At 39.7% G+C, this 26,051-nt stretch overlaps 1 protein-coding gene and 1 long non-coding RNA gene across 3 annotated transcripts; both read left to right on the top strand.

Annotated features, from left to right (window-relative positions):
• The first annotated feature begins 358 nt into the window (after window positions 1–358).
• LOC105354354 lies at window positions 359–9,907 on the top strand. Its single transcript, XR_908995.3, has 3 exons — window positions 359–2,652; window positions 5,842–6,055; window positions 9,311–9,907. It is a non-coding gene; the product is annotated as an uncharacterized LOC105354354 (long non-coding RNA).
• A 3,606-nt stretch (window positions 9,908–13,513) lies between these two features.
• gpr157 (G protein-coupled receptor 157) lies at window positions 13,514–25,390 on the top strand. Of its 2 annotated transcripts, XM_004070392.4 has the most exons (4): window positions 13,535–14,183; window positions 20,451–20,664; window positions 23,212–23,406; window positions 23,791–25,390. In XM_004070392.4, the coding sequence occupies exons 1-4, from the start codon at window positions 13,762–13,764 to the stop codon at window positions 24,007–24,009; spliced, it is 1,050 nt and encodes a 349-aa protein (XP_004070440.1). In that variant the 5' UTR covers window positions 13,535–13,761; the 3' UTR covers window positions 24,010–25,390. The 2 variants fall into 2 exon arrangements, with proteins under 2 accessions (XP_011475298.1, XP_004070440.1); XM_011476996.3 differs by lacking the exon at window positions 23,212–23,406 and having other exon boundaries at window positions 13,514–14,183.
• The last annotated feature ends 661 nt before the right edge of the window (window positions 25,391–26,051 follow it).

The raw sequence follows: 26,051 nt of genomic DNA, 5'->3' as shown, positions 1-26,051 counted from the left end.
CACCAAAAAAATGTCGTTTGGAAAAGAGCTTATTTGTGACATAGAACACTTTCTGCTCTGAGCAATGGGAAAGGGAAGGGGGGCGGGGCTGCTCCATGCAAACGGTCCTGCCCGCAACTCAGAAGTGAATTCTTGATGAAACTACTGGTGGTCTGCAGAAACTATGTCCTCGAAAACAGCAGTGTTTGATTTTTGGCCTAAATTGGCATAATCACAGTAAAGAGCCAACTGGAATCACTTTTAAAAATAGCTCTGAAGAAGATCGAAGTGGGTCTTGAGGAAGTACTAAGACAGAAATTTAGATGGAGAAACTGGTCAGTGACAGCAATAGAAAAAAATAGGATCTCCAAAGTAGAATAGTTAAGAGAAGTGAACCACTTTGTATGTGATTAACAGTTTCTAAATGTTGTTTATAGCACAACATGGATAATAAGAGATTCAGGAAATTGTAAAAGATGTATTTTTGTGTAAAAACTAAACAAAAGACTATAATAAATAACTTTTTTCTTCTGGTTCTCATGTAAAACATAACTAAATTTGTTTGAAAACAATGTTCAGCAAATTTTCCAAGTTTTTTTTTTTAATTTAGAAATTGTTTCTGTGAATCCACCCCAAAAAACTTAAGACACCTGAACAGTTTTAATATGAACAGTAGTAAAAAGCAGACAACTGTCCTTCAAAGCAATTCTCTTCGTGACTGAAAAAATACTGAGAATGAGTCTGAAGTGATGTGTAAAGCAAGCGAGCTGCTGAGCGTGTGAATCAATGTTTCTATTATCTTTTCCGGACAGATCGATGGAGCCGAGGAATGGGCTGTGAATGGTAAGGAAGAGGGAGCTACGGAGAAAAAGACGCATTCACTTTGAAGCCAATGGTTCGTCTTAACTCCATTATCTGTGTGTGTCAGGGAAGCCCGTCTTTGACAGCAGACCTTTAACCCCTCTCATTGACAACATTTGTGTTTGAGTTCATGTCACAAGCCTGGTTAGTTAAAGATGTCTCTCAATGTATAGTGCAGTTCTCTCAGCTGCAGATCTAACAGAGAAAAGCCTTCAGACACATTTACACTCTGCGGCCTTTTCTGGACTGTTAAGGGAAGTGATAAAGCAACAGTAGCCAGGTGAAGCGTGGCGAGGTAATCTTATAGGACATGCAAAAGAGCCGATCCTCATGGCTTATTCATTTCAGGAGATGTCATTACCGAGAGTGGCGTGGGCTGTGAGGGACGTGCTGGTGGGGGCATTTTCTTTGGTGTCAAAGAGTGCAGAAAAGATGGTGGTTCGGCTGACGGGCGCAGCAGCAAATCATGCATGCAGGCAAGAAAGCTCCCTTTCCCAGCTGACGGGTGGCAGTTTTTACATGACATGGACTTCTGATTCAAGCTGTCGCCAACTGATGTAGACAGTCCCATGCAGCTGATCCCCGCTCATACATTACAGAAGTTTTGCCTGTTCAGCAATCAGTAGCTCGCAACGGACCTTATGAGATGAAAAAAGTCAAGTACGGACCTTGGACAGATGGTGATACGGCTAAAATCAGATGCATGACGCTGCTTATTCTCCCAAAAAGATACACCATCCCTGCAGTGTCCAGAAACTACCTAATATTGCAGTGAACCGCCAATATGCAAATGCTTTAATCAGGATTCTAACACCTTTAGAGCCCAAACTTAGAGGTACAACACCAAGAGTAAATGTACAAAGAGAAGTGGAAAGTCACTGTCTGTGTGATAGATGATCTCGCTCTAACAGAGCTATGTAACACATAAAAAAAGTCAGTTGGTCAAGATATTTCCACATTTTAGCGCACTGCAGAATACCACCAGTAGAGCAGTGCATCTTGGGTAATGAAAGACTGGGGATTGCACATTAAGGACATTTTGCCTCTGGTAGTTTTTTTCTGTAACTCAAAGATGTTTGAAACCTTAAACAAACTTTGAGTCTTTTATAGGATGGCAGAACAATCATGTGGATTTTAGGATATTTTTTATTTTCTTGCCAATTACTTCAAATGTGAATTTTATTTTCTTAAAAAGTTGTTAAAGAAATTAAGCTTCTTTTGCCCTAATATGTAGCATTGCCTATCTCCTCTCAGCGGATGTCCGCTTTTGCTGCATCTCTGATTTTACTGCGATGAGATAACAACTATGAGGGAACGGCGAGTTTAGAGTGCATCGATGGGGGGTCTCTCTTACGAGGAATCCTTTGCACCGATGATTCCCAAGAGAGGCGGATGAGGAGTTGCTGATGAGGATGGGGAGGAGAGGAAGGTGGACTGAGGATGTGCACACACACACACTGACCCTGGACGCTGCGTTCCCCTTTAAAAGTCCCATCCCACTCGGATACGCAGAGCTCATGCAGGATCTGCTGCGGCAGTGGGGGAACACTGCTGAGCTGTGCAGTTTGTGCTGCCAGCAAGCGTGCAATGAAGAGGAGGGGGAGCGAGCCCGTACTGGAGGAGGAGGAGGAGTGAGGGATGGAGGTAGAGAGAGAGTGCAAACAATGTCATTCTGTTCAGGAGGCAATGCTGCAGTCAACTTTCCCATGCCATGAAAGCACATCACCAGCGATCAAGAGGCTCAGAGTGAGTGCAGAGAAGTTTTCCTCATCTCTGTCCTGTGTGTGATGCGCCGCAAGATTCGTCCAGGAGGTAAACATCGCTTTCCTTTGTAGAATAATCCTACCCTGCATGCTTTCTTAGATGCCTTCCTTTTTGCTACGGTTACCTTTCTCAGTGTCTGCATGCCTGCAGTTCTGAAGCTTCTGAAGCAGCCTCCGTCTCATCAGTTTCATCCTTCTCTGCACCAGTAATAACCAGCCAGCCAGACAGCCAGTCTGCTAGCAATCAGGCTCCACTGTTCCCTCATCCATGTTTAACGCATGGTTCAGGTTGGATGTAGCAGACAGTGTGCCACATAGTGGCTGGTTGAGAGGACCTGCTGTTTGACATAAGAATGATAGAAAAATCCAAAAGAGAAAAAACTTCCATGGTGCAAAGACTTCCCTCCTCTGACGACGACTTTTATCTTTGTTGCCTTTGTGCTGAGGACCACAGACAGCTCCAGCTCTCTCCTTGACCCTGTCAGCCATCTGCTCTTTTTAAAACACAAGTTCAATGTCGATGAGAACTTAGGAAATAGTTAAAAGGGTGTATTTAGCAAAGGTCCTGAACTGAAATTCGAATGAGGCTACTGCGGCCTGTTTGGGACATGGGAGTTGTGGTGCAGTGATACAGTAGTGCAGGAGCGATTGGGGACTTTCATGGTTAGTGCAGTTCTATTGGGTTCGTTGGAAAGATTTTTGCCCATCCTGAGTGGGGAAAAAATATACTAAACTCCTTTTGTGTTCATTTTATACATGTTTTGGCTAGTTAATAAAAAAAGAGAAGTAAAAATGTTGCTCAGAGCAGAGGCACACTGGACTCCGCAACATTTTCTGAAACTTTAAATACCAGGATTTATACTTTTCTTCACTTGTCTTCTCCTTTTGAACATTTTTCATAAGTTACGTGAAAATGTTTGATGAGGAGATACTTATTGTTGAGGAAGTGTTTAAAGTATTCTCTAAGCCTGAGCGCTAAGTGCAGCCAGGAGAGTTAGCTTGTATGCAGGTTCAGCTTCTGGGTTCGTGCCAGATAATTGGGCCGAGACCTTGAAAAGGCAAACTGGCTCTCGGAGAAGCCAAGTTCCGGGGCATCTCTGTGGCCTTTGGCTCTGCCCCCCCCCCAATGAAGCATGCGGATCAGTGCAGTGATGACAGCTAACAGGACTACGTTCAGAACCTGACATCATCAAGGAACATCTGCAGTTAGTCCTGCGCACACATTCGCCTGGGGTGGGTGCTGCACTGGCAGCAGAGAAACTGCCGCACTCACCTGATGTTCTTTGCACCTCATTCCTGCCCTCCCCCCACCTCCCATCCGCTCCCCTCCTCCTCTCATCTTCAGTTTCTCTACTGTCGTCTCTCTCTGAGGTACAACTGGCCAGCGCAGCGCTGGAACAGCAGGCTTTGCACCTCTGTGATTCAACACTCCCCTCCCCCCCTCCCTTTCCACCTCCCCCCACCCTCCTTCTTGAAAAAAAGTATGCAGAACATGCTCTCACCATCCTCCTTGAGCAATCTGCTTGAGTGAAAAAATAAAAATCAGCCAGTGAGCCGGCAGCAGAACACCAATCCTGCAGTGTCCTGCAGCAGTTGTGCTCCTGCAGTGCTGGCCTCCAACCACACACACTCACACACTCATACATAGACACACACACAGATGCAAACACTGTGGAGATGCACACCAAGAGTGTCCGTCGGTCACATGACAGCAGCGGTCAGTGAGGCCCTCTCTCCCTGCATTGGACTAAACAGAGTTTAGAGACACGGGAGAACAGATGATTGTACAACCCCCCCACCCCCAGTGGTGCATTGTCCCATTCTAGCACTCCAGTTCTGATGATGTAATCAATGCAGCAAGCTTTGAACCTGCTGGGCTCTGGGCCCTGTCCACTCCAACTCACCAAAGCTTATTGACAAAGATGTAAATTTGAGGCTGAACGGCCGTCTGTCCTCAAGCAGGAAAGAGTTGCACATTACGATTTTCCCTCTACATTAGACATTTTTAACAAAAGTGATTTATAGATCACGTTTTACTTTTGGTAGGAAAGGTGGGATTAGGCTGGAATTTAAACCCTGGATCAAAGTTTTTCATACGTTTTTCCTACTTTTCTGTAAATCTTTGAAGTTTGCCACACTTAACAGTGCTGCAGATTTTTGTATTAAAGGCTACTTGGTGAAGCATGTCATGCTAGTAATAGGCAAATAAAGCCTCTTTTTGCTCCTCTACCTTATTTCCCTGAAAGACAGAACTCAAGTCAGAGCCTCCATCGCTCTGAGTTTTCTGTAATATCGTGGATGCCTTGCTCTTTCATTGATAAGGTCATCAGTCGGTTCACAGGCTGCAGTGGAGGGCAGCACCAGCCCTTTACAGATGCTCAGGGAGCCAAACTCCGTCTACGTTGTAGCAGGCGAGTTTTGCTGAGCTGGCTCCTGCCGCTGAAGCCGGAATCTGCCTAGTGATCAACTTCCACTTACAGCAGTGATGAACTGGCATTACCTCGGCTCTAGTAAGAAAAAGCCAAGTGCACATCAGTGCAGTTTGGGGTAATTAGCACTCATGGAAAGTGATGATTCTGCATCTTTATGCAGTGTAATGTGTCAGTTACTACACACATAAAAACATCTCTAAAGTTGCGCATGACATTAAACACCTCTTTGATCCAACCGATAGTTCTCTCCCCACTGCAGCCATGAACTGCTGATCAATTAGGATTTAAAATTATATGTCAGAGTTTGAGGAAAATATGAATATTTTACGTCGACTTTGCTGATGCCCTCTCTTTAATTTCTGCTTTATAATTCATACTGATGGACTTAATCTGTCGCTCCTCTATGATTTGATGAATCAGACGTTTTTCTTGCTGCATCTGTGCCTGGTCACTGATTTTAACTCTAAACTTCATTTCATCTTGTAAAAACAGACATTTAGCTAAGAAAACTTAGGCAGCATGAGTTTCTCCTCCGGGTAAAGGATGTGGTTAACACAGCCGGGCCTCTTAATCCTGTGTGACATGACAAATGTCAGAAAAGTGGGTGTACTTTTATTTTTTGTCACATTTTCACCAATTTTATATCATTTCTTACCACATTCTCTTTCCAGGAACAGTAACTCCATCATGCGCTGGCACACTTGGAGTGAAAGCTATGCTAACTCACTGAAGCTGGCTGAGTCATGCTGGGTTTTTTTGTGGGTTTCCCCGTCCTCTGATCCTCTGCTCCTCCCCTCACGGTCTAGGCACTGGGTCCAGCTGCTGGTGGCGTGTGGGAACATGCCTTGACTTGTTGTGGTGCAACACAGAAGGCAGAGAAAGACTGAGAAGGAGAACAAGCTGGTGGTCAAGCCCGGTGTGAAGTGACCCGTGCCCGGGGAAAGCCCTGCAGCCCCTGGCACAGACAGCAGTTACACGTGGTGGAGGTGAGGGGCAATAGAGGAGCGCCGCTGCAGCCTGGTGAGCAACACTATATCATGGGGACATGTCATGACATTAGTATACCAGCTGAGCAGCTACCATCATGGTTAGGTGCTGTTGTTAATGCATCTTTACTGTCTGTTAGTTTTTTTTAATACAGTTAAACAAAGACGATGATTTAAATGAAAAACAGGCTAAAAAAACATTTTTAAAACCGCTGTGTTGTGGAAGAGATTCTTTCATGCCATGGTACCAAGAAGAAAAGCTGCTGGACTAGTTTACACCCAAACATTGCAGTAACCTGCACACACAGCCCTTCCAGGATCGTCAAATAATCTTTACAGAGTTTTTTTTAATCTTTAATCCTTTATTTAGAATAAAAGCCAGTTTCCTTTAAGAGAACTAACAGGCATCCTGCAGGCCAAGACTTTAGTTTCTGCTGATGGCCTGACTCGAGTTTCTCTGCAAGGAGAAATGTCATCTGTGCTTCAGTTTAAGGTTGTTTGTACGGAGTGGGCAGAGCTTGTGCATGCTGTCATGTTTAATCACATGTTCATGCAAAAGCATAAGGGCAAAAACGAACACGATCAAGCATTTAGATGGCTACTGAGGAAAATCTTTCCAAAAGTTGTGTTCAGTGTCTCTAAAACACTTCATAATTTACAGTTTAACGGTGACGGAAGAAAGTTGCTGCATAATTGGGAATGTACAATGCTTCTAAGGTCCAACAAAGAAAGTTAATGGTTTTTACTTCTATTGTCTCATATGGATTTTTTAAAATGAAAATGTCCTAAAATCCAGAAGCTCCAGCGTACTATTAGTGTGTACAACGAGCAAAACCCTGCGGCATTGTTAACCAATATAGGATGATTAGATCAGTGGAATGGGACAGGTATAGAGAAGCATTACTGTTCAAGCTCTCTTTGTTGATGTTGAACAGTCTATAAAATGTGAAGCAGGAACGAGTGGGGGTGTGGGGTTCAGAGCACGGGACCGCTGAAGGGTGGTCAGTGAAGGTGCTGCAAGCTTATGAAAGCCTGACAGCACTGCGTACCCAAGGAGTGCAGAGGAGCCCAACACTGATGTGTTTTGGTGTAGTGATTCAAAAAACCTGCAGCTATGAGAAGAACTACTGCATTTGGGCTGCCAGTAGTTCTCCTACAGTTGAAGACGGCTGCTGCAAACCAAAGGTGTTCTGAGCAAAATGCAAAAATACTACAGCAGGGTTGCATGCGGATCCAACAGTTTACTGTAAAGCATCCAAAACTCTGATGTCTTTATATTTATAAAAGGTTTCATCTGTGGAGTTTAATAGGAATAAGACAATCCATAGGAATAACACTAAGAAAGTCCATTTAAAAAAGCTCTTTTCATACTTATTTTTGGTTCAATTATCATCTAATAAATAAATCAAATTTTTTTGAATTTTTCAACCTTGTCTTTTTAATTCAATATCCTAATAACCTATTAAATTACTGGTAACATAAGACTTGAGAAACCCCTAAATATGTCACCAAAGGGATGCTGTGATAAGAACAAATCATTTGATATTTCCAATATTTAAGGGATCAAGAATAAAAATGCATATATATATATTGCCTTTGTTGTTTTCTAACATGATTTAGACATATATTTTAGTGACTGACTCTACAGCAGTAAGTTAAGTAGGACCTTTTCTTCAGCTTAACGGTACCCCTTACTTCCGGTGTCCGGGTTCGGGGTTTACTGCCGTGACAGGCACCAGAGACCTTGCGACCACAGCTCTGAACAGCAGCAGAGACAATGGAAGTGGAAAACATGGTCCACTCGGACTCAATGTCCCCAGCCTCCCTCGGCACCGGTTTGAAGCTCTCCCGGATGTGGGAGTTAAAGACTTCCCTGACGGAGGGCTCAGCCAGATGTTGGGATAGCCTAACAGTGCATTTGGGTATCCCAAGTCTTTCTGGCCTCCTTCCCTGGTTCAGAAGCCTGGATTGGCGTCACCGGGGTCCCACTCTGGAGCCAGGCCTGGGGTTGGAGCTCACAGGCGAGCGCCTGGTGACCTGTGCTGTCCCCATGTGGGACCACTCTCCCATGGGCCACCACCTACCATAGGAGACCTCAAAAGGGGCCAGTGCAATGTGGTCACGGAACTTGGCTTTTGGAAAAATAAAAGATTTGACTTGCTTCAAATGTTTGATTTTCCCATGTGTTTGAGCAAAACTCAATATGTAAGGACTCAAAAACAGGTTTTATACCTTAAATAAATTAAAGAACTGTAGTACATTACCAAGCAATACAAAAAATCATTCTTTTCTGCTTTGATTAACTTCATAAAAATATTCCCCATTTGCTTTTGTATAACTTTAAATGTAATCAAAAAGGCTTAGGAATCAAACTTTGTCCCTGTAGTTCTGTGGCAATTGTCTGAATGAAACATAATTCCTTCAGGAAACAGGGTTGTGGTTTTACGGCATTCCTCAATCCTTAATTAAGGATTACATCAAAGCCTGACCAGGAAAGAATTCCTCTCGTCATGTGCTTGTGAAGGTGGTGTATGGCTCAGCACAAAGGGACAGCGATGGAGTTGTTTGGGCAAATGAAAGATGTATAAGAAGAGTGTTTTTTGCATCTTGTATTCTAAATCTTTCACCTGAGCTTTAAATGCTGTGATTTTTCAAAACACATCAAGTCTTTGACATCAGATAAACCTGAGGTAAAATTTTCCATCAAGCCCAGGAATTTCCAGTTGAAAGATGGAAAAATGCGTTATATGGGCCTAAAAATGTACAATTCAAATGTATGGACTAAGGTGTGGTTGGTTCACACAATCCTTCCTCAGAAAAAGGCAATCTTCTTTTCCTTCATTTGCCAGCAGCTGCACACAGGTCTCTAGTTTCCTGTCAGCAAACACACAGACGACAGCACCGAGGGGTCAGCCGGCTTAAAATAGCACTGCAGTGATGCAACTGATAACAAGGAGGTTTTAGCTCTTTACCCTGACGTGCAGAAAAACACACCTGGTTACGTGGCGCTCAGGTGAATAAAACTGTACAAGAGCTAAATCAAACTGAGTTTCTTGTTGCAAAACCATGAGTCATGCAAAGTCTATTCTTAGGTTGAGGGAGTTTTTGCATGCCCGAGTTATGTGAACCTAAAGGGATGCTGTGCAAAAGGCTTTAGTGGTGAATCTTTTTTGTGGGTCACAAGGCACTAAAGTGTATTGGTGGGGGAAAATAAATGTTTTAAAACACATGCTTGCTCTACTTCACATGGAAATGCATCCAGATAAAATTTTGTTCTCTTATTTTATAGATCATCTATATTAGAAAAACACCACTCCTCCACAAAGCTGGGCAGGAGAAGCACGGCTGCATTCTGAGATGGAAAGATGGGAACGTGCAGCAAAGTCAAGCAAGGATCCTGGAGGAGATAGGAGGACAGACGGCTGGTTTGTTGGACGCGGCTGCTGTGGGTGTTTCTCTGGCAGTGTCTTAGCTGGTTGTTGTGAGGAGTGAGAACGAAGCAATCAGCAAGTATACTGCCGCAGAAATTCTTCGCAATATGAAGCCTTGGGATCACGGCCAACGTGGGGAGAAAAGGAAACATAGGGAGAATGCACTTATGCTGGAAATCCCAAAACAGACCCTTCAGATTTCACTCAGACCTGGGATCTGCTGTAGACTGACCAGCTGGGAGCAATGACTTTTTGCCTTCAATGACAATTACAGGTGGATCAGGGCATCTGAACTTCTGCATCATGAATCTCTGCTGCCATCTTGTGACTGTAAGAAACCACCAAAGCATTCATTTGAAGTTCTGCGCAATTTTGTAAAAGCAAGATGCTTTGTAAATGATATGACTGTTAGGTCTTCCCAGTTATAAAAAATAAAATGATTCAATTTAAATCAACATGTCTGCTACATTATTTTTTTTTAGGCTCAAGGTTTAATTTGTGCCACATTGAGTAAAACAATCATCCAGCGTAGTTATTGTGATATTAATGGGAAAAGTATTAACATCACCTATTTTCCTGAGAGTCAAAAATCCCTGTAAAAATCATTTTGATACAAAAAAAAAAACTAACAGCTACTAAAATGTGGGAGAATGGGTAATCTCTTCAAATTACATGATTTCTTTTTGTTGTGAAAATCTTGTGCATGCAGACAAATCTCTGTATTGATTTCCATTTACAGCACAGCAGCTGAATATGTCAGGAGAATTCTGTTACTCGTGTAGAATCTCACAATTGTGGTGGACTGTTTTTCTTTTTTTTGCATTTTGAAGCCTGCTGCTGCTCACATGCGACTCCGACGGCGATGCAGATGCTGCTTTTGCTGTAGTCTGCAGAACAGCATTTATTTTCCACTGCACTGCTGCAAACGCTGACAGGGGTTGCAGTTTTCTGCACTGCAGTGATGCAGAGGCAGTAAAATCCCGCTCTCACCAAAGGTCACTTCTTTTCTTTTTTTACGCTTCATTCTCAGGAGAAAATATTAATTACAGGAGCAACACATAATGAGTTACTACTGGGGACAAAGGATGGCTGACATTTCTTGTTACTCAAAGAAATTCAAATTGAGTTTTTGTGGTCGGAGCTCCCATTAATGTCTGGAACACAAACGTCATCAAAGGTGACCATCAGTCAACCCCATTAACTTTTAGAAGTGAAATCATGAAATAAAATAATCATTTGCTTTAAAAAAAATAACAGATCAGGTTGACTGGTCAATGCCTGGCCCTCACAGTAAAGTGAACTTGAACAAGACACTGAAGTTTTCCCTACTGTGAAAGAGTCAATAATCAAGAAAAAGATTATTGCATATTATATTTGCTGCCAAATTATACTTCTGTTTTGAAATTTTGTGTAAAATTAAATGAAAAATATCTTATTTCACACCAAAAGCCAATTTCAGAGAGACAATTCAATTAACCAAGATGACATTTGTGGACTATCAGCTGACAGGTGCTGTGGGTCCACACCACGTCCTTGCTCAAAACTGATGAGACAAAGCGACCTGTGAGTCACTCAGGAGTCCACTGAAGCACAGCTTGTTTCAAACCAAGTAAGCCCGGAAAGCTGAAAGGAGCATCAAAAGATGGATGCGCCTAAAGAGGCTGAATGTTTTTTTGATTCAGCCCTTGTTTTCTTTTCTACAATGACCTGAGGCAGACTTGCTAATCACCTTATTGATCCTCTCTTTATCATCAACAGACATCTTAAGAGGCAGAGAGGAGTAGGGAATAAATAGGTAATAAAAAAGGAGCACTAAGAAAAGATATTTTAAAACTCTTTAAGTAAAAGTAAAGATCTTCAAGGTTGAGCTGAGTCTATGTAATTATCACTGGAAGAACAACTTTTTTCTGCCCTTTCCAAATACTTAGGATATCAAATTAGCTGTTGGAAAATAGTGTCAACAGTGAGAATCCATATATTTATCTACCTCATGCAGATTCATAAAATATTTTTATTACATTTAAACGTGAATTTAGTCTTGATTTTATGATCCTGCAGCCGTCCTACATGGGTTCGTATTCACAGATTTCTCAATTTTTGTTCAACTAAACTCAAAAATAAAAATAAGTTTGCTGGTGCTTGCACAATCTGTGAAGAACCAAAAAGCTACTAAACAAAACAACACTTGCCCTTGCATACCTCTGCCAGAACTTCAAAGAATCTTGAAAAACCTGGTTCCTGGGATTGCAGTTAACTTGGTAAACAGCTAGAAATCCAAGAGAAAATACATGATGTTGCATTTGTCTTTCTTTTTTATTAATCAAAAGTTATTTTACTATAAGTTTATAGTCTTTGATTTGATTAATTATTGTTTTTTTTCCCAGCATAAATAGTCATGGATAGAACCAAGTGGTGGCAAATCATTCTTGATGAAATATATGTGCAGTTTAATCCATCTAACTGTTTATCGTGAGCGTATAAGTGCTTTTCTCATCATCATTTTTGTCCAGCCCTATTTCATTCGTTTTTTTTTTTTTTTAATAATTCTGTTAATCAACAACTCAAAAGTAATGGCTGATTTTGATTATTTAATTTTCAATAAATTTTAATTTATTGATACTTTTGAACGTTTCAAGTCATTTCAGTGAGCATTGTGGACTTTCTTTCTTTAACTGAGGGGTACCGACAATTTTGTCCAACACTGTATATGCCATTATGCCATCGCCCTCCTGTCAGTCCATCAATCCATCTTCAAGCTGCTTAATTCCTTCCAGGCCCACAGACTGTTGGGCGAAGGCGTCCTGTCAGTCTGTATCTGGAAGTCCCACAGGATCTTTGCTCTCTCATTCTCTGCCACTTTTGGATATGTTTTCTACTTTGACCTTGGGGTTTGTACTCTATATTTCAGGTCTAGTTGAGAGGTCTGCAACCTGAGACTGAAGAGCTGCTTTTATATACACCGTAAGTTGTGGATCTCTGGCTTTGAAAAAAAATGGCTTTGTGGTTTTGATTAATTTAATTTAGGTAATTAAATTTTGTCATTTATGCTTAGATTTTTTGGGATAACACCAAATTGATGGTGGAAGACTGACTGGACTGTCAGAGAGGTGTATTATTAGAATAAGCTATTCTGATCTTCTGCTGAACAATGCTGTTCTTTGGTAAAGTTTTTGAAGTACAGAATCGCATTCTCGCCGAAATTATAAAGAAAGATTCTACATCTATGTTGTCATGTTTATATTCAATAGTAAAAGGAGTAAAAGTCTGAAGGCCCAACAATAACTCAAAGACCCAGTCCAATCATTTTTTTCATCCATTGTAAAATTGTTCCCAGTGGTCTTATAATTATGATTATGCTGTTTTTTAGGCAAAATAAAAATAACTTGTGTCGCATTAGGAGTTCTTTTTTTTTTTGTTGAAATGTACCTCTATGTTGTGGGCCGGACTGTTGGCAGGGAGTAAGCCTGCCCTAATTTGCCATCATCTTCTTGTTTACACTCTCCCACCATCTTACATCCTCTCACAACCCCAAACTAACATTAGAGGTCCAACAAAAGTGGCAAGCAATATTGGAGCTATCCAGCCGTACAGTTTTGAACCAGATGCCAACTTGGATGAGAAGACAAAGACATTCATGAATCTAATTGTCTACAAGTGGATGCATAGGAATGGAGCAGAGCAGCCTGTGATTTTTCTTTATTTATGTCCTCCAGCATGACAAAAGTGGGACCAGAACAGAGTAAAATAACCAGAAACACGGCTTTTCTTTGGAGTGGGTCTGAATAAAAAAATACATATTTGTCTGAGGTCAGAATAGTTTCATAATTCAGACATGCACACAGTCTGTGTCACAAACGCACAAACGCTGATTCATAATAGTAATTTTATGCAAACGTGCAATATATAAATTTGGAAATGCACACTAAATGTTTCTCAAAATTTGACTTAGATTTCGTCCTAAATTTGTTACTCAAGTAAATCTACAGCATTAGGAGGATCTGACGTCACAAAAAGTGTGTTTTATCTTTACAGGACCTTGTATTTGCAGCTATATATATAGCACAAAGAGAACCCGTCAAAAATAAAGCTGCCTCGTCCGACCAGCTGACTAACTTCTGCTTTTGGTTCCTGTGTTGGTGCAATAACGGAGCGCGCGCGCGAAGGAGGCGGGGAGGAGGGATTAGCAGAAAGTTGAGTTTGGCTCCTTGAAAACAAGCTGGACTCAGGGAGCGCTCCTGCTGTCGTTCGCTTCCATGGAGGAATGATGCGTTTCTCCGCCTCCTAACTTAGGGCCGCTGAACGCGCTCTCATGAGTCCCTGGCTCTTAATTTATCGAACAGTGAGTGAGTCAGCGATGGCGAACGGGACCGAGACGGAGTTGTTTGTGTACGAGCAAGTGGTTGTGTTGTGTACTTGCGTTCTGTCGCTCGCGGGCTCTACTTTGATCTTCCTCACCTTCGTCCTGTGGTCGGATTTGAGGACGACTCCGAGGAGGCTGCTGGTGTACCTGTCGGTGTCGGACTGGCTCTCAGCCGCCTCCTACGCTTACGGAGTCGGGAAAGTTTTTCACTCCAACTCGCTGGACTGCGTGGCTCAAGGAGCGATATCCACTTTCGCCAACACCAGCAGCTTCTTCTGGACTGTGACCATCGCTGTGTACTTGTACGTCTTCATCGTCAAGTCCAGTCAAAGACTCGCGGACAGCCTGGTCTTGTCTTTCCACCTGGTCAGGTACGTGGTGAACCCGCCTTCGCTAGCTTAGTTCAGGTCAGGTAGTTTTCCTGGAGCATCTTGGGTCATTTTCTAATATTTTAGTCACATTTGTCCATCAATAATGTTTATATTATTTAAAAATAAATAAATAACGTTTTACTCCTATTATCCGTTTTTATTTATCTGATGTTCTACTTTTTATTAGTATGACTAAACTTAAACTATTCCAAGACATTGTTTCCATGGTAACGCTGAGGAAGCAGTTTACTGTAGCTTATATTGAAAGAAATGACTTTTTCCCCCCACTAAATCAGGGAAACCCCTTATTATTGTTATTATTATTTCATTTATTTATTTATTTTCTGGGTGTAATGTTCCCTTGTCTTGTCTTCCCTCCCATAAAAATACACCAATAACAATATTAATACAAAATTGCTGTTTTATTTACTATATATATATATATATATATATATATATATATATATATATATATATATATATATATATATATATATATATATATATATATATATATATATAAAATTATTATACCATATTCACTTTTGATGTACACCAAAGTACCAGACTTTAATAAAAATGCAAACTATCAACAAAAAACCATCGTGTTCTGACAACCAGAAGACCGAAAAACTGTCCGAGTTGGTATTTGGCTCCAAAGTGTACGACTGGATAGCTCCAATATTGCTTTTTGTTGCACTGCTAATGTTAGGTTGGGGTTGTATGTGGCTGTAAGCTAGCAGGAAAGCGTGTAAACGGATAGCTCAGTTATGGTGACCTGAGGGTGAGTGGGGTTGCTCCGTGGCAATGATCCTGCCCTCAACTCAGAGGCCAATTGCTAATGAACTACTAGAAATGACATCCTAGAAAAAGACAGTTTTTTTTATTTTTGATAAAACTGCGTAATCATCATTAAAAGACCACTGGAAATGCTTGTAGAATAGTTTAAAAGATAATCGGAGTGGGACTTGAAGCTGATTGGGGTTTAAATGCAGCACCTAATAGATACACATGTCCCCATCCGAAGCATTAGTTGCTTTCCTGGTTTGGTGGAAAGCGTGTGGCGGAACAAACGGCATCACCAGGCACAGATGAAAACGTATAAAAAGATTGTCACCAGTGTGATCAATGTGTGCGTGTAGCATTATTCCGCACAGGAGGTGTAGGCTTTACAGAACTACCCAGCCCAGAGAGGGGTTGAGTGACACAAATTGCTAAGATGAAGAAAATAAAACAAAAAAACTCTGCTTGATTTAAATTGTTTAGTACAGCCTGAAGCAGAAATGACTTCAAAAACATCAGTCACATCACTTCAAGTAAGATAGGTGTTAAAAAGAGTTAAGTGGGTGTAGATCTCAAAGGGGAGTATGAAGAAATGGGGTTATTAAGTTTAATTCAAACATGTTAATAGTAAGTTACATGCACTATGGCACTTATAGTGGATAATAACAACAATAATAGAAAATCTAAATTTTAGCACAACAATAACAATAAAATACAGTATTAATCTAAGCAGGGGGAATGGGCTGCCGGTTTATAAAACAATCTTCTCTCTGAGGAGAAATATGCATAATGGATGTAATGGAAATTATAATTATTCCCCCAAACTTCCTTACAGTAGTTGATGTAGGGGGAGCAATAAATTAAATATTCTCTGATTACTAGCTAGTCTGGCAATAAGCCTGTCCAAAGAGGAATGTTTTAAGCCTGACTTTGAATGCAGAAACTGTGTCTGCCTCTCTTACATGAGCTGGGAGCTTATTCCATAGAACAGGGGCTTGGTGGCTAAACGCTCTACATTCTAATAACCACAAGCAGTCCTGCATTCTGAGAGTGAAGTGTTCAGTTTGGTGGGTAAGGTGCTATGAGATCTTTAATTTAGGATGGGGTCATACCATATAATGCTGTATAGCAGGAGGATTTTTAACTTGATTCTAGATTCAACTGGGAGCCTGTGAGGAGAAGCTAATACAGAAGTAATGCGTTTTCTTTTGTTAGTTCCTGCTAACAATCTCGCTGCTGCATTTTGAACCAGCTGAAGGCTTTTCAGGAACTTTTAGGACACGCTGCTTACAAAGAGTTACAGTAATACAGCCTAGATATAACAAATGCATGGATGAATGTTTCACCATCACTTAAATAAACACGGTTTACTCATTCTCAGGTAGGCTTTTACCTGCTGTCTATTCCCCACCTCGTGTTAGTGGTTTATGCAGGAATAATGTTAGGAAGAGTGCAAAAATGTAAGTTTTAGAATAAAATGACTCCCAAGCTCCGAGTCATGGATTTGCTGAGTTGATGCTGAGGATAAGATGTCTATATTTGGATGATCATAAATCATTTTAGATGGTGTTCACTGTTAGTTTCTGACCTTAGGCTCACTAAAGCAAAAAGGAAAGCTTTTCTCTTCTACTTCTATTTTTGTCAATACTTGACTTTGGGAAGTATTTCAGAAAGTATTTTCATGTTGGACCCTTAGGGTCAAAAGTTCTTTTTGTAGCTTTTGCCTTGAACTCAAAGATTCGGTCTTCCAGATCTGCTAGGACATTTCCGAGTTAGCCGGGTTGTTTTCTACACTTTAGCTCTAGAAAAGACTCATCTCTGTGCAGTTCAGCAATGAAAGTCAGTCAGTGTCAGTTTGATCAAACTAACAGAGCTCAAACTTTGTCTTCTTGAGGTTTCCTGTGTGAACTTGTAGATTTTTTTTGCTTGAACTTCATCTGCTCTATCCTCTGAACTTTCAGAATCAACACCTTTAGTGCGCCTTTAACTTTAATAATAATAATAATCAATTTTATTTAAAGCGCCTTTCATGAAACCCAAGGACACATCAGTGGAGGTGTGGGGGTAACCGGATTTCCCTGAAATTGGCAGAAGAGAGGGTTATCATTTACCCTCTTGATCTGGCAACCACCTTAAAACGGGAAAATAAGAAGAGGATCCTCCTGACGGCTCCCACAGACCCAACAGGGAGAGGAGAGACTGCTGGGAGGCTGCCTTTTTCTCCATAAGTACTTCTTTTAGCTCTTTCAGGAGGTGAATGAGTTCATCGCCCCATTTCTAAGGCAGTGCCCAACCACCCTGCAGAAAAATCATTTAGATTTAGAGCTCATTTGGAAGAGCAGGAACATGGATCGACCAGTAAGTTACAAGCCTTGCCTTTCAGCTCAGCTCCACTTGTAGTGCAACAACCGCTAAACCTCCCCACCTCCTGCACCATACGTCACTTATGAACTTAAGATGTTCTTCACCTGAAGGACAAATGCAAGGACACGACATTAAAAACAACAGTAAATAATTAATTACATTATGTCAATATTTAGTATTTTGTCAACAATAATTTTTCTTTTGTGTGCAAAATTAAGCATTTTACCGCAACAATTTAGTATTTTTTCGCCAATATTTAGCCATTTGTTTGCACAAATTAGCATTAGCATTGACTAATTATTATTTTGTGCACACACAGCTCTCGTGAGCACAAATTAACATTTTGTGTCACAAATTAGCATTTTGTGGTCTCAGTATTTCGTCGCCAATATTTAACAATTTGTTAGCTTTTTTGTGCCCCATAATTAGCATTTTGATAGCACAAATTAGAATTTTTGGGCACAAACGAGCCTTTTACAGTGACAAATTAGCAATGTGAAGGCACAAATTAGTAGTCACACTTTAGTATTTTATGGCCACAATTCAGTAATTTGTTCGCCAATATTTAACAATTTGTTAGCATTTTTGTGGCCCACAATTAGCATTTTGATAGCACAAATTAGAATTTTTGGGCACAAATGAGCATTTTTCAGTGACAAAATAGCAATTTGAAGGCACAAATTAGCATTTTGTCCACACATAAGTATTTTGTGGGCACATATTGTTAATTATTTTGCACTCACATTATCTTTTAATGGGAACAAATTGGAATTTTATGCAGGCGAATCAGTAATTTGTTGCCAAAAATAAGCTTTTTTTTGCGGCTACAATTGAGTATTTCGTCACCAATAATTATCATTTTTTTAAAGAATTTATTTATTTACTTTTAATGTCATGTCCAGTCCTCCATACAAATGACCCCTGTTTACAGCCAAATTATTTATTTAGGGCATCATTTCCAAACTTCCCTTTGGGTGGATCATTTGGAGTAGAACGATGGTGCAGTCTTAGATGTTAATTGCAGCGAGGATGAAGAGGAGGCAGCTGCAGAATGTTGAGGGTTGTGCAGCTGGTCATCAATAACAACGCCAGCCTCCTTGCAGCCTTTTCAGTTGAAACGGCTATTTTTATCCCAACATTGATTAGCTGAAAATGATCAATAGAGCGTTCCTAATGCATTTAGCAGAAACTGCTTTCCTTTCTTTTAACTGTCAAAGAGACAATCTGATATTTGCTATGAGACCCAAGGGTCACCCAACAAGTACAGCCTGACACGTGATATGAGAAGCCATCTGACGATTGAGTTTATATTGAGAAGAGAAGAGGGTTAGAGTACAGGATTCCTGGAAACCCCTCCAGTTAGACAACAGCTGTCTTTGCTTTGAAACATAAAAAAAATGAGGTTTAAATTAAACCAAGTATTTCATAGATTTTAATTTCAGGAAATACCAAAAGCTTTCTTGAGAATTTTCTAAAATAGAGTAACTGCAGTACATCAAATATAACGAATTGTCATTCTGAGAATTTGAACTAAAGTAAGTGGATAAAAGTTTTCAACCACCTGAAACTGGAATGAGGATCAACCTGAAGTTTGCTCTGAAATCCTTGGATTAGTTCGGTGGCCCTGAGGTTCAATCACATCCACAAATCGCTCAATGCAAAAAATTCTGAAAGATCACAATGACAACCAAAAATGCTACACAAATTATATAAAGAAAATTAAAATTTAGAAAACAAAAACAAAAGTCCGGAAACCAAAATGTAAAAAACCTAAAACATTTCTGAAACAAAAGTAATTTCTAGAAATCAAAATGAAGTGTTTCAAAATTAAACAGAATAAGAAGCTGGCAAAGGCTCTTTGGGACATCATTGATTGGATGATGACGTTTGAGTTCCAAAGGCAAGCAGAAGGATGTTTTGCCTAAACTGAGATAAATAGTTGATTATGCAATTACCAAACCTTTGCAGTGACTGTGGCCAAAAGCTTCTTGAAATGTCATCTGTTCGAAGATGTTCCCGTACCAAATAAGTTCTGGATGAAGAGGTGGACAAACGTCTTCATCCATTGAGTGATGTCCCATAATACCTCCCCTTTCTTACTGTTTCTTATTTTGTTTCCTGTTTTACCTTTCATTTGGATTTCTGGAAACTACTTTTGTTTTCCTAAATGATTCCTTTATACCTTGATTCCTTTTTTCATTTTTTTTAAATTACGTTTTGGCTTCTGGAATTTTGTTTTTCTAAAATGTAATGTAGCTTTTTTAAACTATTCATTTTCCCTTTTCAATTGTCATTGTGATCTTTAAAATGTTTTTGCGTTGGGTGATTTGTTGATGTGATTTGTGCTTCAGGGCCACCGTAGATTTGATCACGTCAGTGTTTTATCTGTTTAACCCTGAAGGAGGTGAGTCGTTCTCACTGATAGTGTCAGGACAGTTTTTCCGTTTCTGCACTGTGTGTGCTTTCAAACATGCTGAGAAAACAAGTCAGTCCACAGTGTGGCAACTCTCCATTAATGTTTTTTTTTTAAGGTAAACTTTGTTCTATCAGTTTGACATAAAGGCCTAGATCTGTTCTTTTGTATGCAGCTTCTTTTTCCTTTTTTGCTTGAGTTTGAGCTGTAGCGTGACTCTTGCATGTCAGTGGTTTCTCTGTAAATTACTGAACTGTCTGTAATAATTTGGGGCAAGTGAGGAGGAATTTAGTTTTTAGTGCTGTAGGTTTAATCTTTTAGAAGCACACTGATATTTTCCACTGCATCTTACTGCTTCAAATGAGGAAGTCATTCCATATTGCATATTCTAAGGCGTTTGTGGGGTCTTGTAACAAAAAAGATACATCTTTACAATCATCTGGAAGAAGAAAGAGGAAAAGTTCAAGCATGAATTCTCTTTTCAAAGCATCAGTTCTGTCATTTTTGTGGTTTATGAACTACAAGCTAAGTCAACAAAAAGTGTATGACTGTGCATTTTGCTCCATGTAACAAACAAGCCTCAGCAACTTTCACATGGTGTCACATGTCTGCATGTTCTACCCGGCAACCATTCAAATAAAGACCCACTGTTTGTCCATGATATAAAGTTGAACCTTAGTTTCCAAGCCCTGTGTTGTGCTTTGCAGTTGGGGCATTCCTCTGGCGATCACCGTCACCGCCGTGAGTCTCAACAAAATCGGGTACGACGCCTCTGAGGTGTCTGTGGGCTGGTGCTGGGTCAGGATTGATGCTCGAGACCGGATCTTATGGATGCTGCTCACCGGAAAGATCTGGGAGTTCCTGGCTTACCTTACTCTCCCCGTGCTCTACATCCTAATCAAAAGGCATATCCACAAAGCGGTGAGGACACATCAAACTCCGCCCTGCTGAGGGGGGTGACATTTCATCAGGGGAAAGCTGAGATTCAGGTCTTATTAGTGTGTTTTTGTTTCTTTTGAAATTGTATTATAATGGTTATTTATTTATTTATTTATTTATTTTATTTACTGATTTTAGATGACCAATCATCAACTTTAAATGTCAGTCTCTTCTAGACAAAAGAGGCGTCCTTTGTTACCATGCAGTCTACGAGTGTTTGTTCATAAGTTCATTTATTGATTTTGTTTTATTTTCAAACACCAAAAAAAAAAAACGGTTAGAGCAAACATGATGAATCGTATTAATTCTAACCCCGCCCTTAAATGTTTGTTTTTTTGTTTAGATTTAGTGATGATTAGTTTCTATCAAACCACAGTTTCAGTTTTAATATTCCTGTCGCGACCACAGCTAACAAGTTCTTTACGTTCTCTCCTGCACAGAAACATTAGTTAAATCTACAAAAATAAATTATTTAAAATGCCTGACACCTTACAAATATCATTAATATATAAAATTTCTTATTTTGGTCCCAATATTGATCCTTGCGGGACTCCACTATTTTTCCGTTCTTTAACATATAATTACAAATTGTTTACGTTTTCTCACGCAGCTTTTTAACCAGCACAGTGAAACACGGAACTTTCAATCTGCAGGGCATGAATCTGATTTTCCGGGCTTTCTTGTAGTTTCCTGCTTTTCAGCATTTCTCTTGAAGCCCCCGGCCTGAGTTGAAGGATGGATCCTCCCAGAAAGACGCCTTTTTATGATGACAGCAGATAATGCTGCAGCTTGGTTTACGCCACAGGCTTCATAGAGATAAATGAGGCAAGCCACCATGCATACGCACTCTGTCAGACAATTCTGAGTCACCAAATGGACAGACCAGGATGATCGTTGCTGTGACGGGAAGTGCAAGTGCTGAGAGGAAGCTGGCCACGCAGAACACAAAGAAAACCTGATGTTAAAAGCAGGAACCTTCATGCTTTGATATCTAATTACTAGAGCAACGTTTTACCACCAATGCCGTCATTATCAGCCGCCCAGTGTGTGACAGAGGAGTAGAAACCTAAACTGAATTTAGTTTTTTAATAAGCATCTTTTAATTAATCATTTTAAAATAATCATATTGAATTGTTTCCTCCTCGGGACTATGGAAGTGTTTTAAGTCATAATTCAAAGTAATATGCAATTTTCAATTGACAATTAAATTGTCAATTGATTTTGTTTTGATTTAATATTTTATTTGTATAATGGTCATATTGAGTTGTAAATTTTAACATTAAATTCTATATTGCAAAATGTATTTTTATATTCCAAGCCTGAATTGCATTAAAATTGTCAATTGAAAATGCATTTTTAAATTACACGATCAAATGGCAAATTGAATGGTTGAATTAAGACTCAAAAAACTTCCATACTGGACACAGGAATAAATGGAATGTCAATATCATGACAGAGATCTGTATAGGTAAGTCCCAGTGCACTCGTCGTTATATTTATATAGCATTATATAACTAGACCTTTTTGTCATAAATAAATTAGTTTAAATAGATTAGCTGAAAAAATAATAAAATTTATCACAAAATAATATTTTTTGTTGTCCATAATAAAAACATGAGATTTAAATGGTGAAAATTTTCTGCATAAATCAAAACATTTAAAAATAAAAAGCAGTAAAAAAAAGGAATAAATACATATTATGTCTTATCCTAAATTTAAATTGCATCTCTGAGTATTTATTTATTTATTCAAATTGTTAAGAATCAGAAGCAGACTGTTGGAAAAAGAGCTTATTTGTGATGTAGAAAATACACTGGGGGGGGGGGCACAAGCTTCCTGCTCTGAGCTCTCAGCAACAAGGAGGCAACTTGCCAGCGAGGCAAAAACTTGGAGGCAAATTTCTAATCAACTCCTCCTACTTTCCAGAAACAATGACCTAGAAAATGACAGTTTTTTTAAAATTTGGCTAAAAATCATGATTAAAATACCACTGGGAACGGTTTTGAAATGGATCCAAAGGTGATCGGAGTGTGACTTAAGATGTTTGTATTAAAACTGCATTAATAATAGAACCCATCATTTTTTAGCGATCTTGATTTAAAAAGGAAAAGTGAGTCTATGTGTAGGTTTTGACTGTGATGCTTCCTTTGGGGAATTGTTGCTGCATCACTGCTATTAAACTATTCCTAGGACCTAACACTGACTGATTGCCACAAACACGACTTCCTTATCAACTAAACGGTTATTTTCTAAAGAAGACTTCTGATCATATGACAGCAACAGAATCCTTTACTCTCAGGCTGCAGGCTTTGGTAGACTCCCTAGAGCCTCATTAAAGGATGCAGAGCTGCTCTCCCGTGGGAAGAACTTGCTGCTTTGGTTTGGAGGAACTTGCACCCTGTCCACATTTGTTTTGCCTGCTTCTCTTTGCTAAATATGTTTGTCTTTGCTGTTCTTGTTGAGTCATTTCCTTTTGTAGTTCTTCAGCAGAATAAACCCTGCTCTCATCTCATGCCCTGTCTAATGCAGCATGCGGCCCTGTCTGAATACCGGCCCATCTTGGCCAACCGGCCCGAATCTCAGTCCTTCTCATCCATGGCTGACGTGAAACTAACCCTCATTCCCATTATCTTCATCTTCCTGCGCATTTGGAGCACGGTGCGCTTCATTCTGCTGCTCGCTGACTCACCTGTCCGCCAGAACCCGGCGCTGGTCATGCTGCATGTAAGTTGGAGGTTTCTAAATATGGCCTAGATTTGTATACACAAGCATGGAAGTCATAAGGGGGCAATCATCAGTTAAGCTTGTGACTGAATGCTGTCAAACCTGTGAGTCACTGTGCAATCTTCCTGTGTGAACAAGGGTTGCAGAAGTAACAAAAATAGACCAAAAATGTAAAAATAATATTTTTCTACAATTTTTTTATACAACTTTCAATTGAAAACTCTTGGATGAAAAGTTTTTAATATTATTTTCTTATCTATATTATAATTATAGTGATCATCAGTAAAGTAAATGTGTTAGCAGTTTGGAAATTATGAAATTGTACTTTTTTCTATTTAAAAATACTAAAATGCATGCATTTTTATTTTTGCTTTGACCCAACAGGGAATTGGCAACACCTCCCAGGGAGCAGCCAACTGCATCATGTTTGTTTTGTTCACTCAGCCCATCCGCACGCGGCTCTGCGCCGCGTTCTGCTGCAGCTCCAAGTGTGGAGGGGAGCCGTCGCCCTCTAACCGTGACCCACAGAGACTCCTACCAGGCCAGGACCCCCCCTCCAGGACACAGGAGGACGGCACCTCCACAGCCATCTCCAACACGTAATGCTCTGCTGTGTGCACGTGTGAAGACGGACTGTGCACAGATGCAGCAGCAGAGGTCTCCACTTCACACTGGAAACTGCATTCAAGCAGGTGCCTGAAGTGCCCATGGGAGGGCAGTAGACTGTGGTGCCTTTTCTGATGACTTCATGCAATATTTCATTAGTTTACGTTGAGGTTTAAACTGTTTTTGTTTTACTTTTTTTCGAAGAAAAAGGTTGTTACTGTGAGCTGATGTTTTGTTTTCTTCATGATTTTGTCACTGTTTCCTAATCACGATGAAAAAAAAAACAGATACAATGCACTAAACCTGCTATAAAAGTGTGTTTTATTCTGTTAACAGTTTTGGTTTACTGAGGGATTTCTTTGAAATAAAACAGTAAAAATGATCAATATGCCTCCCGGAAAAGTAGCTAAAACACAGGAAAAATCATTTTTGTAATGTAGCTAAAAAAGTCAAAACTTTAAAATTTTAAGAATATTTATTGGATATGAAGGAGTTCTAAGTAAAATAAGTTTTTGATATTCTGTAGGGGGTGTGAGTAAGGAAGGGACTCAGAAACAGATGCTTGGTCTGTAAACTTAAGCAGATATATTCAAAAAGTTTATTTTAATGTTCTCAAAGAGCATCAACCTTGACCTTAAAAGGTTCTAACCAGCAGTTTCTTTCTAAAGTGTGTTTAATGTGTTTCTGAGAAAACAACTTTGTCTCAATGAAGAGGTAGAAATTAACCTTTTTTATTTGATTTTAAAACCAAAACTGTCTCTGCTTTATAAATCCTTGTTTGAAAATGTATATTTATTGAGGAACTGCATATCCCCACTTTATTTTGAAAGCACATATTTTATCAACTTTTGATTGGCCAAAGTGCTTCACAGAAAACGAAAAACAATTTTAAATTAAAAAAAAAAACCTTAATACAAGCAATAGAATAAAATCAAAATTAATTTGGAAATACTTGAAATACTTTGACTAGAGAGCTAATCTGCTTAATGATTGCTTCAAGTTTTTTGGTAAGGGGGGGCAACTTGGATAAATCGGTGCACAGATAACACTGATAGCTCCATTCAACAGCTCAGGCTTCCTAAAAAATAAGGACTTCAAAGCCATCCTTGTTGTTAGATCCTTCAGGCAGTTTTATCAGTTTGAGAGTGAATCATGTACATTTAGATATAATCATCAAAACAGTGCATTTTGATTAGATATGTGAACTTTTCTATAATGTGTTGTCGCTGGAGCCTTTCCCAGCAATCTCATTATGTCTTTGAATACCAAAAACACTTTTTAGTCAGCTAAATGATGATCCAGTTGTCCTATTTGTGTAATTATATCATTCTTATTTGTTTTCCTGTTGCACGGTAATAAAGAAAAGAGAAAGAATAAACTGTACAGACTACAATCCTTACATTTAAGTGTACTTTTGAACACGGTTAAGGGAAATTGCAATATTTTAAAGATAAATATTAGTAAAAAGCTCAACCTGTTGATTACAAATTCCCAGTTTCAACATCTCATGTAAATATTTCTTTTTATTTTCAAGTATTTCAGTTGCTGTAGCAGCATTGATGATTAATGGGTTCGCTCGCAAACACAGTCCCTTCATGATCAATAATACTTAATAGGGTTTAGCATTTGGAGAATCATTACTTATTGGCTCCCTTTTGACCTCAAGTTAAGAACTCTTATCTTCGAAAGGTGTCCTTCCATCTAAACTTTTAACAATTTTTATCTCAGCAGCCTTTCCAGAGCTAATGTGTCAAGAATACCTGTTATCTTTAGGATTTACTCTGGAAAAATTCAAAGGAAATGCAGATATTCCAAGAATCTTTTGTGAATTTCGTGACAACTTGCGGCATTGGGAGCTTAGTAAATACAGCCCTGATTTACTCCAGCGTGACATTGGGTCACTTTGAGCAAACTGAACTCCCGGTGTCACTGCTGAGGCAAATGAGTGGAATAAAGACGACTGAAATCTATGAATAACTGGAACTTTCAAAGGTTTCGCTCTGCTTTATTTTTTGGGTCCTTTCAGTTCTGACTAACGT

Source organism: Oryzias latipes, chromosome 7 (genome assembly GCF_002234675.1).
Source record: "Oryzias latipes chromosome 7, ASM223467v1".
Taxonomy (NCBI): Eukaryota; Metazoa; Chordata; class Actinopteri; order Beloniformes; family Adrianichthyidae; genus Oryzias; species Oryzias latipes.
The sequence above is the reverse complement of the archived record's forward strand: the minus strand, read 5'-3'. Positions and strand labels throughout refer to the sequence as shown.

Bases quoted from the DNA above. Each gene is read 5' to 3' on its own strand.
- gpr157 (XM_004070392.4), top strand. From the start codon at position 13,762: ATGAGTCCCTGGCTCTTAATTTATCGAACAGTGAGTGAGTCAGCGATG. The intron at 20,665-23,211 runs GTGAGGACACAT...TGTCTAATGCAG, and splicing joins AAAGGCATATCCACAAAGCG to CATGCGGCCCTGTCTGAATA. The intron at 23,407-23,790 runs GTAAGTTGGAGG...TTGACCCAACAG, and splicing joins CGGCGCTGGTCATGCTGCAT to GGAATTGGCAACACCTCCCA.